Genomic DNA, 19,273 nt, shown 5'->3' with positions numbered 1-19,273 from the left:
CCTCACATAGGGGAGTTAGCTGCATATCACTACCTTCAAACACCAGTCACTGTACTCTTCTGCACTCTTGCTTTTGCCACCACTCTTACCAGACTACACAATTTTGGAAAATTGTGCCAATCAAAAATAATAAATTTGCACTTTCTAATTAATCAGACAAATATGCCTGGCTGCCGGCCAGAAATTCTGGTGCATGTAGGAACCAGTGTTGGCTTAATACACTTACATGTTCTCAAAGGAAAGCTAAGACCTCTGAGACTGTGAGCTTATGCAAGTTTATTGGAGGAAAAGACAAGTTACAGAAGTAAGGAATAGATTAGCAACTGTCAGGGGAAGGGGCAGTAGGTAGTAACATGAGGGACCTCGAGGGATGGAATGTTCTGGGTCTTGACTATAACTACGACAATACCTGGTTGTGATATTGTATCTTCAGTTTTGCAAGATGCTACCACCTGGGGAAGCTGGGTAAAGGGTACCCAAGATCTGTCTGCATCATTTCTTAAAACTCACTGTAAATCAATAATTATCTCAAATAAAAAGTTTAATTTAAAAAACTCCCAATATAATGTAATCTACTGGCTTATTATTGGTGTTTCAATTGCTAACATTAAGTATTCTTCACACATACACCTGATTTAAAAATCAAGTGTCTAGTAAAATAAATGCTCAACAATTAGCCACACTCACAGAAGTGGTGACCTGAATCTCAAAGTCCTTTATTTTCGGTTCGTGTTATTACTTGCACTGTTATTTACCTCTTTGCTGTATTTGGTTTACACTGAGATGGGAGCTGCAGGAATTCTCTGAGCCCTGGCAGAGTAAAACAGGCCCCAATGACCAGCTGCACCAGAATCACCGAAGGCGGGCAAGCACTAGCAAATTCCAGCCGCACCCACCGCTGCTGAACCAACCTTGCAGGAGGAACCTGGGTATTGTGATGTGCAACCTGGTTTGGGAAATGCTGAGAAAACATCGCCAAGGGCTCCCATCCAGAGGGACGAGGCTCGGCATGACAGCCGACTTGATTCCCTACCACATCCCTGTAAATTGACCTCACTCATTGTGCCCATGTTCTAATCTCGCCAGGATCTGCTCTCAGCAACTCATCATTTCCATGCCCCAGACAACTCCGACTGAACTCAAATGCACACTGTGCCTCTGTGAGAACATCCAGACACTGAGAACCAGCCAGCCTTCACCAGGCACCACAGGAAGGCAGCATGAAGGCTTTGGAAGCCGGGGCCAGGACACCTCCAGTCACTACAGACACGACAGTGACTGCAGAACCGCCCGCTTTTCACACGGAGCGTCTTTAATCACAGCTGCCATGGTCACATGCTGATGTCTTATTGAGACCCCAAAAAACACATTTACATGCCTAACTAGTAAGTTTTAAATATTTTGTACCAGGTCAATAAAGTTAGAAAAAAACAACAAACCTACAAGAATTCATATAAAATAGAATGTGCTTCAAGGATGAGTCAGTTACTTCTTTTTGTTTTCAGAACAAGAACTGAAAAATCACTTTGCTTTCTTGAATAGATTTTTAAGTGCATGCATTTCCTTATAAAATTGTCACATTTAGTAGCCTGATTCCCACCCCCGCCACCAACAGTCCAAAATTTGGAAAGAAAAACTCATTTCAAGTTTGTAGTTGAAAAAGAAATCTCTACAATTCATCAATTTTTCTTTTAATAATTTCCCTAGTAAAGATACTACAAAGTTACCTTTAAAAAAAAAAAAATTAGACCACTTCTTTTTGTTCTTCCCACCCTCTTCTCTCATGGACCTTATAAAGAAACAAAAAAAACAAAAAAGAAAAAGAAAAATGATACACAATAAATGGATAGTACTTTCATGTGTTTTTAACATCTACAGTTCACGTCTCTGCAGTTTCCCAGGGAGGGCCTGACTTTCCACGTGCAGACACGGGGGATTGGCTAATGCATCTGCACATTGTTCTCACTTCACTTCCTCACTGAATTCAAGAAGCACATGTTGTGAATGGTTTGAAGGGACTACTGGTAAACCATGGATGCTTGCCTCTTAGTGACTGACTCTTGCCTGTAATGAACAACCATTTCTAGAACAGTTCATTTCTCATAACTGCCTTGGATTTCCAGGTCACACTTTTATGATCATGAACAATCCTAACAGTTTACATATTTATAAACATTTCCATATATGTTCATTAACCTTTTGACAATAAAATGATGGTTCTTTTGTGCAATAAATGACTATGTTTAGAAAAATAGCCCTCATAGGGGATCCCTGGGTGGCGCAGCGGTTTAGCGCCTGCCTTTGGCCCAGGGCGCGATCCTGGAGACCCGGGATCGAATCCCACGTCGGGCTCCCAGTGCATGGGGCCTGCTTCACCCTCTGCCTATGTCTCTGCCTCTCTCTCTGTGACTATCATAAATAAATAAAAATTTAAAAAAAAATTAAAAAAAAAAAAGAAAAAGAAAAATAGCCCTCATAAAGCTAAGACAGGGTTGATCTGGTTTTTTTTTAACTTTTCAGGGTATGAAGTCATTGTGAGTCCAATTAAAGTCCAGCAGCTAACAGAAGAGATTCAAATGAACCTACAGAATTTCAATTGCAGATTTTTTATACTATTGTCTTATACAATGTGTGCTAATTAATCAATTTGGGTTTAATTTTTTTAACTGATAATTTTTGAAAAGTAAACCAGAGATTATGTATCAGTGAGGTAGCCCACAGACATGCAGGAGGAAGCCGCTGTTCATCTGCAGTAATGTTGCTTCCGACCTTGGGCACACCTCATCTGCAGCAACGGTGCCCCCCGACCTTGGGCACACTTCATCTGCAGCAACGGTGCTCCCGACACCGGCCACACCTCATCTGTAGCCAACGGTGCCCCCGGACCTCGGGCACACTTCACTGCCACCCTTTGCTGCTACTCTCAGACCCAGCTGGCCCAGACAGCAGGGCTGGGGCAGGAGAGAGGGCAGAGCTGACCTGCAGCACACCCCACCGCGGTCTGCCATGGCCTGGTACATGGAACTGGTGCAGCCTGCGATCTATGCTCGGGGTGAGCCAGGAGAAAGGGGTGGGGGCTGTTGCGTATACAGCACAGACTCCTCTAAGCCACTACGGAAATGTGGATGTGGTGCTAACGTAGCAGGGACCACAGAGGGTTTTAGCCAGAGGAGTAGCACATATACACGTGCTTTTTATTAATTCTGGCACCAGGCCAGATCCCATCCCCACCTGTGCATTCACTCTGCATAGGCAGCCTTACTTTGTCCTAGCACTAACATTGTCATATCCAACACTTTAATCTGATGCCCTGTACAGAAACTTCTCGAGGCAGCAACGCCCTCCTTGGCCCCAATCTCTGCACTCTGTGTGAGAGGCTTCAGGGAGCCAGCCTGGGAGCAGGACCGAGGGCCCAATAGCCACCCTGTGCATGAGCAAAGACATCCTCAGAAAATATTTGAATTATTTAAAAACGTAACCTAGAAGAACGAAGAACTCCTCATTGAACTGCACTGCAATTATAACAATAATTCTTGGGGACGCCTGGGTGGCTCAGTCAGTTAAGCATCTGTCTTGGGCTCAAGTCATGATCCCTGGGTCCTGGGATCCAATCCTGAATCGGGCTCCCTGCTCCACGGGGAACTTCTCCTTCTCCCACTCCCCCTGCTTGTGCTCTCTTTCCAATACTTTGAAATAAGTAAATAAAATCTTAAAAAAAAAAAAAATTCTCAAAGTGATATAATTTAACAAACAGAAAATAAACTCATAACTATAGAAATAAATGCCTCTCTGGCTTTTTCTGATCAAACCTGACCCCACTCTGCAAAGTTATTCCAAGCATTAAAGTTGTATTTTAAATGATTTTTACCTCACAACTACTTCTGTAACTACTATAGTTAAAACTGTACCGTGAGAAACCAGCCATGGCCCTGACTGCCAACGAATATACGCGACAGGGCAGGAGCCACGTCCTCACATGTGCCTGCACCTGCCAGTACTGGTCAGCAGCAAGGTGGCACCACACTTATTTATGGCTTTGCTCGGCAACTGGAATATAAGGTTATGTATGACCATCATCGATACTAGAATCACAGGTAGGAAGTGAGGACGCACAGCAATGCATCAAGAATCAATCAAACTCCCTGCATCCTGCCTTGAGAAAGAAAATACATCATTTACCTCTTAGGTTGGCTCCTCCTGTTCCAACTATAATTTTAAGATATAATACTAACTGTTAATATTTAGAAGGGTGATAACATCCTGACAACAGGACAACAGGAATGGAGTAACACATGAGAACAAGTAAATGTTAAAATACGTAAAGAACTCAGTGAGACACTTCTCTCCTTCAGTGGCAGAAAGGCAGGTGCGTGAGGACAGCACAGCAGGATCTGGCCAGGAGCACAGATGCAGCCGCCACATGGAAGCCACCCTCCCCTGCTGCATGCCGTGTGTCCTGTGGGAGGGCCGACTCCCCCCAGCGCCCCGGATGGGCTTCTGCCAGCAGCACAAGGGCAGTTCGGGAGCAAGATGATCTGTGCTGGTACAGACCAATTGAGATCGGCTCAACTGGCTCCATGCCGGCCCTGGGGCGGGACAGGGAAGGGTCCCTATTTTACACATGGAAAGGACTGGAATCCAGAATCAAAACAGCCGCAGCCGCCGTGTGGCTGTGTGACTGAGCAGCGAGCCTGAGTGGAACGAGCGTGTCACAGAATGTATCCTGTGCTCTGATCCTGTGGCACATTCTGCTGTTCTCAGGGCAGGGACAGGCAGAGAGAAAGGGGAACGACCAGACATGGTTGTTGCAATAGATCTTCATTGTAAGTTATCAAGGTTTCTCTAATTAAACGATTAAAGCTGCCCCGGTGTCTCAGCTCAATGCCTTACTCAGAATGCACACCCTCCGACCCAGCACACCTACCTGCAGGCACTGCCCTGAGACCATAGGTCACTGAAAGCCTGAGAATTTCCTCATTACTGAAACCCTGAGCACCCTGCCCTTCAACAAACTCCTGAAACAAAATGCTGAACAGCCATTAAATCATGTTTGCATTGCTAAAATCTTTGATGGGTGACTCATTCCCTGAAGCATCTGGCTCTGCAGTTCAGGCCAGATCACAATCTTGGGGTCATAGTGTCAGGCCTACGTGTCCCTCTCCCTCTGCATCTCCCCTCTCCGCCCCACTCTGCTCACGAGTGTGCACACACACTCTCTTTTTCTAAAATGGATAAAACAAAAATCTTAAAAAATTAAATCACTGGCGGGGAAGGCACACACAGTGTAGCAAGAGGGAGTTCACACTACGTGATGTATACAAGAGCTCATTTCTGTAGAAATGTTAAAACATGTATGTGTGCCCCTGCATATGAAGGTTTGGAAGGATATATACACTAAGAGGTCAATCATAATTCCATTTGGCTAGTGGATTTTTAAATATAGTTTTCTGTCTTTACTGAACTTTCCTGTTCTCTTCTTTTTGCATTTAACATATTATACATATTTTAATCTGAAAAAAAAACCACTTCAATTTTCTCTTATTTTACTTATTTGATAGAGAGCGAGTGAGCACAAGCAGGGGGAGGGTCAAAGGGAGAAGCAGACTCCCCGCTAAGCAGGGAGCCTAATGCAGGGCTCCATCCCAGGACCCCAGGATTAAGACCTGAGCCAAAGGCAGACACTTCACGACTGAGCCACCCACATGTTGCAAACCACTTCAAATTTGAAAAAAAAAAAAAAAAAACCTTCAGCATATACATACATAGAAAAGAAGAAATTAAAGTGTGCCACAATCCTCCCATGAAGGAAAGGGCAGTGCTCTACCTGAGAAGCAATGTTGAGCGTGACCGTGTCCAGTCCTCCGGAGAGCAAGCCCTGAGTATCGGCCAGAGTCAGCGTGACACTGGCATCTCCTCCCACTCCTGATGAAGACATGACCAGGTTCTGAGCAGATATGGCAGATGGAGACATTGGTGTGGTCGAAGGAAGGCTGCCAGTGGTAGCATTAAGTTCTACAAAAGAGGAAGAACAAGTATATTAATAGCAAAGCTAGGTAAGTCCAACTTTAATTGGATGGGAAGAATGGTTTCTATAAAGGAACTAATCTGTCATAGTCAGCATTTATGTTTACCTAAGCTTTTGAAGTTACATCAAGATAATCATAGAATCTTTCATTCCAATTTTATGGCAAGGCTTCTACAGTTTTTAAATATATTTATGCGTAAATACACTCTGCTTAAGTATAATATCAAGAAAAAAACAGTAAAAGAGTAAAAAATGTGACCCTACAGTCCTAGTCACTACATCTACAGCAGAAGGAAACTGCCAACGATTTCCAGGACACTGTCCCGTCTAGGACCAGAGAGGAACCAAATGGGACCCACTGAGCACCAATCAGCTCCACAGCCTACACTGCACCGTATCTGCTAAGGCCCCCTCACCCTCCTCATGTCTGCTTATTCTGAAATAAACCTCATTCAACCCTTTAAATACTAACTTATCCTGCTATGACATCCTATTTCTCTTTGGAAAAGACAACAACACATTATAGTATTTTGCCCTGATATCCAATGATAAGAGAAAGGAAGCTATCTGGGACAGAGTCAGGCAAAGAAAGGCCTTTTCTTCTACAAAACAGAAACTCATGCAGCCAGTGAGATGGGCTGAGCACGGGATTCTCAAAGTCCTGTGGCAGGCACCAACAGAATACAGGTTTTTGAGGTTTTACTTGTAAGCATAACACACATGCACATGCGTGTACACACACACACACGCATACACTTCTCACCATCTATCCTTCCATTCATCTAACAAACGTGACTTATCACCCACTGTGTCAGCCGCTGGGCTGGGTGCTACAGACCCCAAGATGGTTAACCAAAGTAAAAGGTGAAAACTCTATTTCCTAATTAGGTTTAAAAACAAAACAAAAAGAGACTCCCGTGGATACTCTGCTGTGACTCGGGCCACATTAGCCCAGAGCCTCTGCACGGAGTCAGGGGCCAACAGGGAAACTAGGTTACTTACTTGTAACTGGAGTCCTCCAAATACAATGCCTCCATAGATCCACACTCTTGGAGTCCCACACTGTGCTGCACAGACCTGGAACCTTCAAAAGCAGTATAACCATTAGGAGGCTAGGAGTCTCTGCTCTGTAGCAGCCACCGGGGCTCCATAGACCACCTCGTCAGACCCCTCCCACCTTGCTGAGCCTCTGCGCAGAGTGGACTGCTAGGACTGCTAGGACCGGAGGAGTGTGGATTTGTGGAGGGTGTATGTTCTAAGCACTCCAGTTACCAGTATATGGTTGGCCTCGGGTTCTCCTGACGCCACCTCCACACACCCTGACTCGCTCTTGCAGACTAGCATGCAGGGATGGTTTTAACGTGAGCAGATGAAGATTAAAAAGAAGAATCCTGAGAATGATGACCAGCTACGTGGATGGATGTTCAATCACCAACACTAGGGAAATCAGGGAGGGGCCATCAAAGGGCCCAGTGAGAGAAGCACCTGCTGAAAGGCTCACCAGAATTATCCTTACAAGGAGAAAAACCAAGCGCTAACAGGGCTGAGTACTACTCAGATGGCCAGGACCTCAAACCTTCCCCAAACTCCTGAGATAAAGGGATGAGGCCTCTTCTCTGCTCCCCACCAGATCATCCAACTCCCTGATGATCATCAATGCAGCAGGGGGTCAGAACTATATAGCACAAGAAATCCGAAGAGAAAACAGAAGCCTGCATGCTCCTGACACAAAGGTCAGTGGGAACGCTAACCTCAGCCCATGCTGGGTTCACACCTCGATGCCAAAAGTGTATGAATCAATGTTCCACCATGCTCCCCATTCAAGACATTTGCCACCAAGAGGATGATAGCAGTTCAAGTAGAGCTTCTATCCTCAAATAGTCCCAAAACAGGTGATGTGAATAGGAAAGAACAAAGTTTTCTTAAGCATGCAACTGAATAACTAATTAAAAGCTATAATTCCATTTGTTCAAGATATGATTCTTGATTATAGAAAAATATTTACTTAAAGCTCTAGAAACCACAGTTTTAATTCAAACTAAATACTCTCAACCTGGAAATTAAGGCTGAATACTTGAGCACAGACTATAAAATTCTCACTTTCCGTCCTTATTTACTGGCTCTGAACCTATGAGTCCTCCAGAGGCCACATCAGAGAAATCTAAGTCCTACTTTGGTTTATGCTTCTAACTCAAAGTAAGTCATCTCTTATTAAGTCTTATTATTATTACTCATCTTAAGGATGAGTAAATCCCTTATGGTCATCAAACTCAGCACTACCTTAAATATTTGTTGGGAAAAGTTTTCACAGCTTCTGAGAAAACTTAATATGATAATTTTGGAAAGTTTCATAAACAGTTTAAAGGATGTGAGATCAGTTTTTCCTTAGGATAAAGGTAGGGGAGGAGGCCTCAGGAACAGAGAGAAACATTGCCTGGGCATTCATCCCCAAGGAGAAAGTGAGGAGAATGTCCTCCTTCATTATAAAATGTACCCCCACGTGGGAAATGTTAAGACCTCTGAGCTGCTGGGAAGTAAGTAACTGATGATACTTAAATCTAGAAGAAACAAAGGGTAAAATAACCTTACATAGGAAGGAAATAAAGAATTGTGGGTTGTTGTTTTTTTTTTTTTTCACTGAAAACATAACTTATTCATCAAAATTCTATTAACAAATGGACAAAGGTAAGAACAAAAAGATAACACCAAAGATAACACCAATTTGAGATAAATTCCTTAAAAGCTGTGCTAAATTGTCAAGCCTCTGTTAGTGACTCCTTCTGCCACTGAAGAGCACTCACATCACATCTGACCAGGTCCTGAGAAGCCATGTGTCCGATCTTGTGGTGGATGCTGTCAGGGTCAGACTGGGGGTGGCCTTACCCCGTGTCCGACAGTGGAACACACACTCATGCTTCTCTCCTGCACATGGAAGTCTGCGGTACTTCCATTTACTTCTAAACCTAAAAGGTAACACCTGAGTTTTCAGGGCTTCCATGGAGATGCAAAGGGCCAGAGCGGTCACAGAGGCTGATACACCTCAACCACATCTGGAGACAGCTCCAGATGACAGCAGCCACGTGCACCTTCGTTGTGCTCTGATCTCAAGCGCCACTTTATGTGACTTTATGTGGCACCTGAGAACACTGGGTTTTTATTTTATTGTGTTTCTAAGAAAAGGCACGTGTAATGAATTGCAAGTTCAGTTCAGTTTCGATTTTTACGTGGCGTGGCTTGAAGCCAGGCCAGGGAGTGACTCTGACGCTCAGGAAAACGCTGCCTTTTTATGATGCAACCTCTTGGCCAATGTTATACCCATGGGGTCAGCTCCGTCATTATAACTAGTACCAATGGAACACACAAACCTTGACAATTATCTGCCTCCTATCCATGACTGAGTAGTGCAACATATGAAGACTCTGTTCCCATATCCAGATTAATTCAAAGATGCCAAAGGTATCTGAGGACACAATACCACTGACCTGCTCACAGAACATTAACCATGTATATATAACACCTGATATTATGTCATTAAACATTTTTAATTATGAACTCAACTTCTATTTCACTAAATTCTTTAGAAAAAAATGTTAAATAAAAAAAAATGTTAAATAAAGCACCAAGTTACACTAAAGGGAAGACATATACTTGGTTGTCTCTAAGACAGTAAGTCTAAAGGAGAGAAAAAAATTAAATCAGGAAAAATGGGAACGTGTGTTGTTCTTAAGAAACATCAGTGCATCATTCAGAGCAGCCTTTTCTTTTTTTAAATATTTATTCATAAGGTACAGAGAGAGAGAGGCAGAGACATAGGCAGAGGGAGAAGCAGGCTCCCTGCGGGAAGCCTGATGTGTCTCTATCCCAGGACCCCAGGATCACACCCTGAGCCACCCAGGTGTCCCACAGAGCAGCCTGACACAAGCGCCACTATGTGCAGACTCCCCAGCAACGTGAAACTCCATCACAAGGTGTGGAGGTGAGCCACCTTGCATCCAACCGACAAGAGGATGGCAGTGTAAAGCCCTCAGGGTGCCCATGTCCTCATTTCATCCACTTCTCCATCCCCATCACAACAACTCCCACTTTAAATGACACCATCTGCTGCACGAGCAAACATCCAGGATCACCAAAATAGCACAAAAAACACTCCCTTTAAATTAAAACACCTAAACCCTAGAAGTCTTTCCATCCATCTGCCAAGGACGCAGTAAAGAGGTCAAGCAGAGCTTTCAGGGAGACGCAGGATCCCACCACTGACAGCCAGCGCACTCCCCAGGGAAGCAGCCAGGGAAAGCGTGAACTGCTAACCTTCCAGAACAGAGCCCACACCAGAGCACGACAACCACTCATGCTGGCCCACAAAAACACAGAGAGCAGAGACACAATTGAAACATCATGGGCCAGAAATCCAGAGTTTGGATCTGCCAATACGGAATTCAGACAAAGTCTTTAACCACTCAGGCACCAGTGTGTGCTTTTGTGGACAAGAGGGGGGGACAAAAGTTCCTCTTATGTGCTGAACGGCCCATGGCCCCTGGGGATGTCCCATTGAGCCTTACCACATGCCACCCTGCCTGGCTCATGGGTTCCTGTTCAGCACTGCCCTACCTCTCCGGATACATGCCCAGAGCCCCACTTTCACAGAAGCCATCCCCTCCAGGTCACATCCCCCCTAGGCCCTATGATCTGCTCTCCTTATTCTTCATTACAGCCATACTTCACAATGTTTTCCAGATTCCTCAGTAATGTCTGTGCTCCATTAGTTCCTAGGAGCCAGATGTGAAGGGACTATGTGTGCCCTGTTCAGGATCACTTCCCAGATTTAGTACAGTACACTTACAGTCTTTTACTGAAGAAATGAATTACTGCGTAAGAAAGCATTTCAAATAAGCATGAAAAAAATAGCCTACCTGTAGCTACATATGTATCTGAAAATTAAATTTTTTCTCAAAAACTAGTATATAGAGTTGGAAAATAAGAGGACTATGAAATTAATAAAATATGAGATGCGGAAAACGAGACAGGCATGTCATGGTAAACTGCTAACGAGTCCTTGTGAGTCTGTAACTTATTTTACTGGAGCTCATTTACTTTTATTTGTCAAAGTGTACACTTCAAAACCTCACAGAGATGCCTTCTCGCGCCGGGCACGAAGTGAGAAGCTGGCAGCTCCCCGCATGGAAGGCAGGGGCAGCCTCAATACGGAGTCCTCACAACGTTCACACGCAACAACACACATACTTGGGTACCTGCATACAGTTATTCGCTCATGTTCCTCAGTAAGAAGAGCTACCAACTGGCTGACTAGTCTACAGAATCTGTACTCAGAGATCAGCACGGGTCATCGATGACAGACATGCAGCTGGCACACTGGCCACAAGAGCGAACGGCTGCCTTCCTGGCACTGACGGTGTGCCCTGAGAAGGCCTCTGGAGGCCGAGGCGCTGGCTGCGTACCTGAGGAGTTTAGCGTTGCACCCTGTGAGAGCAGCTGGTCGCTGCTGATGGTCAGGGTGGCACCTGCAGACTGAGTGGCAGCGGGGGCTGACAAGCGTATGCTCCCATTCACTTCACTACTTCCATGAGCATTGTGCTGAATAAGATCTTGACCTAAATGGAAATTCATATTGTGATATCAGAAAGTAACACGTTCATTCATATCCTGGCAAGGAGGTTAAACATTTAACAACATCCCATTAAAATGAAAGCCCTTTCATTTATGATAATATTTACAGAAAAGAACGAAAAGACCATAAGATACATTGTCCCTCAGTGACAGTATTTGTTCACACTCTCTAAGCCATAAAGCATTTTAAGTACTTCTAAAGAGTTCTACTTTAATTCAATATTTAAGCACTCAAAGCTACGCACTTTGTTGAATAAAACTTCAACTGAGTTGCAAAGCTTCCCAACGCAGTGGACCCACCAGGGGTGGTAAACATGTTTAGTGGATGAAAGAGGCTTCATGAGTGGATCCCAGAACCTCCCTTAATGCAGTCAGGCCACCACAGGGGCTCAGGGAAACGGTGAGGCTGGGGCTCTCCCAGGTGAGGGCTCCCCGCACCACAGCCTTCGGGGCTCACTTGCCCACTGGAGGGGACCAGCCCTGGGCTCTCTACACCTGTGCATGCCAGCTGCCACAGTACAGGACCACACACTGTGACCAAACTGTACGGAAACAAGCAAGAACGTGAGACCTGGAAAATGTGCTGCCACGTCAGCGAAACCCAACCTGAACGCTTTGGGAAGCCTGGACACAGGCAAGCTAGTTTAAAAACATCTGCTGTCGAGTGAGGCATAAAGCAAGGCAACTAGAAAAGCACTGACAGACAGAAGGACGCCATACTCCGCTCCATCACCATTGGCATCCTCACGCCACTCTAAAGACACAGAAACAGGAAAGCAGCTGTGCGCGGTGGGCATGGGCACAGGCACACTGAGAATTGCAGTACTTTTATCAGCACAGCAGAGCCATCCTCGAAAGGCCTGTGGATGAAAGTTCAGAGTACATGGGTATCACTTTTGCCTCCCTGCTGACACATCAGGTAAGTGGGCATCAGTAGAGAGGTACTAGAGAATTTGGGGAGCTTCAGCACAATCCTTGCCTTTTACTCAAGGTTTAATAATTTCTTTTTCAATGACTTCTAAACTGCCAAAAGTCCACAAAACTTCACTGAAGCAATAACTGTTTTCTAGCAGGGACGGCATTTATAATTTTACATGCTAATGGAAAAACAGACTTCCTAAAGAATAACTGAAAATCTCACCATGTCCCAGTCATGAGGGCAAGGCACACCTGTAATATGTGCTGCGAGAATCAATGACCCAGGAGGACCACCCGATCATGAATGTGACAGCCCCAAAACAGGGATGCCGTAACTTGGTGGCCGACACAACAGGGTTAGTTTGCCAGGTTCAAGTGACTTACACTCCCAGAGGGTATTTTCTACCCGTTTATAGACTTCTCGGTGCCCCTCAGCACATTTCACATTGCTCTACACAATCTGTGCAGAAGTCTGAGAAGGAGGGAAGGCATCCAGAATGTCCTCGTACACAGGTTATCCCAGTCACACATCTCCAGTTTAAGGGAGCAGGAAAGTGGACAAAAAAGCTACAGCTTCCTGCTCTTCACCAACAAATCATGACCACACAAGATTCACATGGAAATGACATGAGTAACTCTCATTTCTAATTTCTGGTATTAGATTTGAACTGTGACACTATATCATTAAACTTAAGTTTCCCACACATATTATAAACGCTTATTGAGCACTGGCTTTATGTAAAACTCAGTGTTGAAAAAAAATATATATATATACCCATACACATGAATAAGATTTACTCAAATTGCAGGGAAAAGGAGGTTTAAAATATGAAGTGACTAACCTGAGATGGTCAAGGTAATTTCCTGGGGAGAGCCCGAGGACGATGCAGCCGTGGGTCCGGCAGCCTGAGCCAACACCTGGCTCAAGCTCGAGTTGTTAATGGTCAGGGTGATCTCGTGGGGGCCACTGGAGGTGGACACCAGGCCTTGCGATGTCATCACCTGAGAGAGGTCTTGTGTCCCTGGTCATCATTATAAAACAAAACAAACCTGGGCTTAAAAAAAATAGTAACTTTTCCTTTTTTATATTAAAAATATTTAATATTTAATGAAATTATTATTTCAAAAGAAGATTCTAAATAAAACATCAGTTATCTCTGATTCCCTCATCCAGAAAGACAAGAGAGTCTTACAAAGAAATCGGCAGCCAACAGGACCACAGGAGCTGCATGTGGGCAGCCATCTGTGTGCATACGGCGAATAAGCACCACTTCTCAGTGGGAAAGCTTATATATGCTTAGGACATTTATTTGTTTGGTGAGCTTTCCAAAGACAAAAGTAGCACCAGTGTCCTAAGTGCAAACATGTATCTGTCCACAAACAGCTGGGCCTCCCTCCTGCTGGGCCAGCAATGGGCGCCAAGGGCTCTCACTTACCACTGCTGCTGGTGGTCATCACTGGGTCCTGCTCGGACAGCGGGCCAATGGTCAGACTGGCAGAGGTCACTGTGGGCTGTAAGGACAGGCCGGGGATGGGCTGAATGACAACACTGGCTGGGACAGTGTTGTCCTGTGTCTGGAGAGAGCTGTTCTGTGAGGCCAAGCCGGGCTCCCCTGGCAGTGGCTGCGTAAGCAAGTTGCCCTGTTGTAATGTCTGCTGCAAAATACTTGGATCGATCTGAAAGGCAACAGAGATACCTGTCACAGAAAGTTCATGCTTCGGTACAACTCTGACCACATACAAGCCTGGAACACACAGCACTGTCGTACCTGTAACGTTATGTTATTAATGCTGGAGGCATCGATTCCAGAGATCTGGACATTTGGGCCAACTAAGTTAGCGGCCAGCTGTAATTGTATGCCCTCCAGTGTGGTCAGGCTCCCATCCGTCAGAGACACCGTCCAGTCACCACCAGCTGCAGAGACAACGTGGAGGGCTGTATATTGGAAAAACTCCAACAGGAAAAATCCTCATTCTTCTACAGGGCTTGTTATATACCCGTTTGATACATGCATCCATGTGACCTAGTTATCAAACACTAATGCTAACCTCGTACTGCACAGTACCTTATCTAACTCAATACAAAACAAATGCTCTGAAATATATTAATAACATTATCCAATTTAAACACATCCACAAACTCGGCTCCAAGAAAGGATACTGATGAGCCCCAACTAATAATCATGATTTTTCGGGCTTTAATTACTCCACAGGTCACATAAACAGAAAGAAAGCCACACAAGAAGTCTGACAGCCAGTAAGAGTCACTCTGTGTAAGTACACAATACACATAAATGGCTAAAATATAATACTTTTCAATCAGGGCACCCAAGAGCAGGAGAGAATGCCCCTGTGTCCACACACATGTTAATGAAGGGTTATAAATAACATACCTCACTATTAAGTCTGTGAGGATGCAGAGGAAAAGCACATGCAAACCAGTGAGAGAGAGCTGACACAACTGTCAAAGTGTTCTGAAGTAGATGTCGTGAAAGAAGGAACAGGGAACACAAGGGTAACTCATCTGAAAGGTGAGATTATACCTTTCCACTGTCCTCTCTGGAGACCTTCCAAGGAAAGGCTCCACAACCTGCATGCCCCTCCCCGTCTCACCTGACACAGAGGCAGGAAGAAGGGCCTGGCCCACCAGCCCCTGGGGAAGCACGTTCTGATCGAACTGTCCTGTTAGGACAGAGTTGTTCATGATGAACACGTTCGGGTCGGTGGAGGCAGGGCTGAGCAGGTTCACAGGCTGCAGGCCTTCCGATGAGCTTCGCGTCACTGGCTTCCGGGCTTTCTTGGGGTCGGGCTTGTAATGGAACTGCATGTGGGTCTTCCTCCGCCCTGACGTACGGAAACGTAGCTCACAGTGGGGACACTTGAAAGGCTTCGCTCCTGTGTGCAGACGCATGTGTACTTTCAGGCTGCCCTTCGTCGAGAAGGCGTTGCTGCACACGTGACAGCTGAAGAGCTTCTGACCTACAGAAAATCCAGCCAGGGGTCAGCAGGGATATGTCCATGTGCAGCCAGCAGATGCAGGCGGGGGTCCGCGGACCCTGGGGGCCACGGGCTTGCCAAGAGCCCCGCGCTTGCACAGGACGCCCACGAGGGAGGAGGGCTGCTGCAGAGACTCCCAAGTGTGTGTGGGGGCTCCAAAGTGAGTCCAGCGCTGTCACAGCACCCAAGCACTGCTGCCCACCCTGAACCTGGACAGAAGCCAACAGAAGGGTCCCCGAGCAGTTCAGCTCTGCGGTGCTGTCACCTGCACCTCTATGCACAAGGGACACATGCATGTCTTGGCACCTCTCCATCTTCTGCACGGGGGCACCCAGCATGCTGCGCAGGGGGACAGCACCCTACAGAATGAGCTCTGGGCTCCCAGAGCCACCAGTGTAGGCCACACACTCACCCCTGGTACTCCAGCTCTTTTCTGGTGTTCACGCCGTGATGAAGGCCATGGAGGTGACCTGCGTGCCCTGTCACCCGCCTACTCTGCCCTGGAGAGGCTCTGGGAGGACAAAGGCCTCTGGTTTTCTGTTTTCTTCTATGGCTCCCAAAAACCAATACTGACTTTTATTCCCCAAGACGGGCACACCAGGACTCACCCCAGACCAGGGAGGCCAGCTCTCCCAACCTGCTCGGGGGCCACACAGGTCACCCAAGGAGCCCAGAGAGGAGGAGGCAGCCTGAAAGCTGTTTCCCTCACAGAGACTTTTCTTTCTATTCCTCTGCATGGGAACCAACCCTGCATCCTGGCACGTGTGAGTCATCCTGAACACCACTGGCACCACACCTGGGACACAGAACAGGCCCCCCTGGTCTTCGGCAGCTCACAGTAATCACCCAAGAGGGACCAACACACAGTGCCTAACAAAGCGACAGGAGACACTCCCCACAGAAGACACATCAACTCACATATCCATTTAATTCCAATTGTTAACCTAACAAAAAAATCATAGGCCTTTACGTAAATGTGTAAAACTTCCTTTGTATGTTTTTGGTCAGTTCTGCTGGTAACCAAAAATTAAGAACATAAATCAGTTCGAGGACCATAATCATCTACCATTTCCTGATGTTTGCTATGTGCGTCTTTCTATGCAATACCTGGAGGCTCAGAGAAGTGGCTCAAAGTGGAGACAGACCTCCATCCCGGCAGAGGTGCAGAGCCTACCCCTGCCTCCTTCCCACTGGGACAGCCTGTGCACACCAAGAAGCAAAGCCTCAATACATGTTCATGAGGACAATTCACCTTCAGTTCCCCAAATGAGATGAAGAAAAAAATGGCCACTTAAACTGTACATTGTTTTTCCTTTATGACCTTTCTTCCCCACATAAAAAGAATTATTACCCGATAACTGCAATCAGATTTGCTCAATCATCAGATCTTGTAAAATCTCAACAAACCAAATCTCTTTGGCCTAAATGAGACTAAGAAGCAATTTTCTTAACAGAAGTGTTCAAGTCTGAATAAGAATAGAAGACAAGCTATAACCTGGCATTGAGACCCAGCTCCATTTCCAGTGTTAACTGGATCATATTCCCCAGGTCAGGAATCAAAAATCCTTCTACACCCACTTCTTCATGATTCATGATTTTTAAGCTTTCTATGATTTTGAAAGTATCTCTTTGGGCAAGATACACAGGAACAAATATAAAGCCATCGTAAGGCCCGTATATAGGATGCAGGTGCTCACCCTTACCTGTGTGCGTCTTCACATGGCAGTCTAGGGTGGACTTAACAGTAAAGCTCTTCCCGCATTCATCACATTTGTATGGCTTTTCTCCGGTGTGGATCCGAACATGCCTAGCCAGAAAGCATTTGCAATTACAAAGCATTTGCGATTAAGTGTTTTTCATTTTAATTTTACATACATTTACAAACAACCTCATAACTACCCTTATAAATGAAAATTATGTATTAGTACAGGCTGAGTAAATTTGGCCAAATAAAACCATTTTTAATCTTCACTCTACACAAAAACACCACAAACAAATCCAGAAGAAAGCAAAAAAAAAAAAAAAAAAAAAATCTGCAAGGCCAATGAAAACAGTGCTTCCTTTAAAACCAAAGAGAAGAGTGCTGGTCAACCTCGAGAACAGTAGTCTCATCAGTGGAAGAACGGGCAACGCAAGACTCAGAGAAGAAACATGCACGGATAAAAGCTCCACAGAAAGGCTTCATCCAGGCTCAACATTTGAAAAAGAGCAATTTAAAATGGTAAGATATCATTTCCCCCATCAGTCTGATGAGGCAGGGGGCAGTCTGGGATCACTCAGACACAGACTGTCTGGAGGCCAGCTGGTGGCATCTGTCAGCATTGGCCCGACACTCACGCAGGTGCACACTCAACGCAGTACTACTCCTATAGTACTTGTTTAACACTCCTGTAGTGTTTGTGAAGTACTCATGTAGTGCACATTTGGAACTCCTGCAGTGCTCACATAGTGCTTGTGTAGTACTTATGAAATACTCATGTAGTACTCATGTAGTGCTCACTCCTGTAGTGCTTGTGAAGTACTTGTGTATGCTCATGTAATACTTATGGAATACTCCTGAGTACTCATGAAGTACTCATGTAGTTCTTATGAAGTACTCATGTAGTGCTCATGAAATACACATGCAGTGCTGTGTAGTGCTCATGAAGGACTCCCGTAGTGCTCATGTAGGACTCCCGTAGTGCTCATGAAATACTTGTGTAGTACTCGTGACGTACTCGTGTACTACTAGTGTAGTCATCAAACATGGAAAGCTACATGCTCATACAGGGGTTTACTGGATACACTTTGCTGTCCCTCCACCATAGAACATGATGTCACCATTAACAAGAAAGTAATAAGTGTGCAGGTACTAACAAATATGTCTCAGACCCAATATGTAAAAATGACAAAAAATAAAATTGCAGAACTTAATATTGACATATATGTGGACATTTCTGGAAAAAAGTTCCCAAGAAACCGTTGCTGGCTGTCTCTGGGGAGCAGGAAGGACTGTGTCCACTTGAAGGCCCCTGGGCTATGCTTTGGTTTTGTTCTGCTTCCCTGTCATCTCTGCCCGGCACCTTCCCACAATGTTTAAATGCAGGACTGAACAAGATCAATCAGCTGTGAGCTGTCCCACACTTATGGCCGAGCCCCCTCCATGTGGTGAAGCAGACGTGTTTCTACGTGCTGACGACCACGTAGTTCCTTGCCTCTGCCTTGTGTCCTGGAGGACATCCCCTGGGTGCCATCCCCAGGCCTGCAGCCTTGCAAGGGTCTGCAGCAGAGCGTGCACTCACGCTGCACGGCCTCCACCAGCTCCACAGCCCTGGTCCCGGTGCGGTTCTCCTCTGGGATCCCCAGCAGCCCCCACGCTGATCCGGCTCCTCCCACCAGCCGCCCTGGGTGCTCCTCTCCCGGCTCCCCTCCTGCCAGGCTGCACCCAACTCCATCACAGCGCCTGGCCCTCTCCCTGCTGTACACTCTGCTGTGTTACTCCCCGGCCTGGATCACATCCCCTGACCTCTGGGGCATGCCAAGAAGGGATGCTGCCAGCTCCCGGTGGGCTCACTCTAATCCCGCTCACCCACCTCACTCTCACTGGTGTTCTTCCCTTCCCACAAGGGAAGGCATGTGCAGGCTGGCCATCACCTTCCACTCTCACTGGACAGGAACCACTGTGCCACCCACCTCTCCCACCCACTCTGCAGTCAGGAGGGAGGCTCT

General features: G+C 45.9%; 1 protein-coding gene across 3 annotated transcripts in view; it reads right to left on the bottom strand.

The window, feature by feature from the left end:
- ZNF236 (zinc finger protein 236) overlaps positions 1-19,273 on the bottom strand; it is a 111,059-nt gene that overhangs the window by 17,848 nt on the left and 73,938 nt on the right. For 2 of the 3 annotated variants that reach the window (XM_072758139.1, XM_025997764.2), the window contains 7 exons: positions 17,269-17,372; positions 15,182-15,547; positions 14,338-14,483; positions 14,005-14,245; positions 13,411-13,590; positions 11,482-11,634; positions 5,825-6,012 (listed from right to left, as the gene is read on the bottom strand). In XM_072758139.1, the coding sequence (XP_072614240.1) occupies positions 5,825-6,012; positions 11,482-11,634; positions 13,411-13,590; positions 14,005-14,245; positions 14,338-14,483; positions 15,182-15,547; positions 17,269-17,372 (1,378 nt within the window). Of the gene's footprint in view, positions 1-5,824; positions 6,013-7,027; positions 7,110-11,481; positions 11,635-13,410; positions 13,591-14,004; positions 14,246-14,337; positions 14,484-15,181; positions 15,548-17,268; positions 17,373-19,273 lie in introns of all 3 variants that reach the window. The other variant, XR_012001595.1, reaches the window with a different exon arrangement.

The sequence above is a fragment of the Vulpes vulpes genome, chromosome 5, assembly GCF_048418805.1.
Source record: "Vulpes vulpes isolate BD-2025 chromosome 5, VulVul3, whole genome shotgun sequence".
Classification (NCBI taxonomy): Eukaryota; Metazoa; Chordata; class Mammalia; order Carnivora; family Canidae; genus Vulpes; species Vulpes vulpes.
The sequence above is the reverse complement of the archived record's forward strand: the minus strand, read 5'-3'. Positions and strand labels throughout refer to the sequence as shown.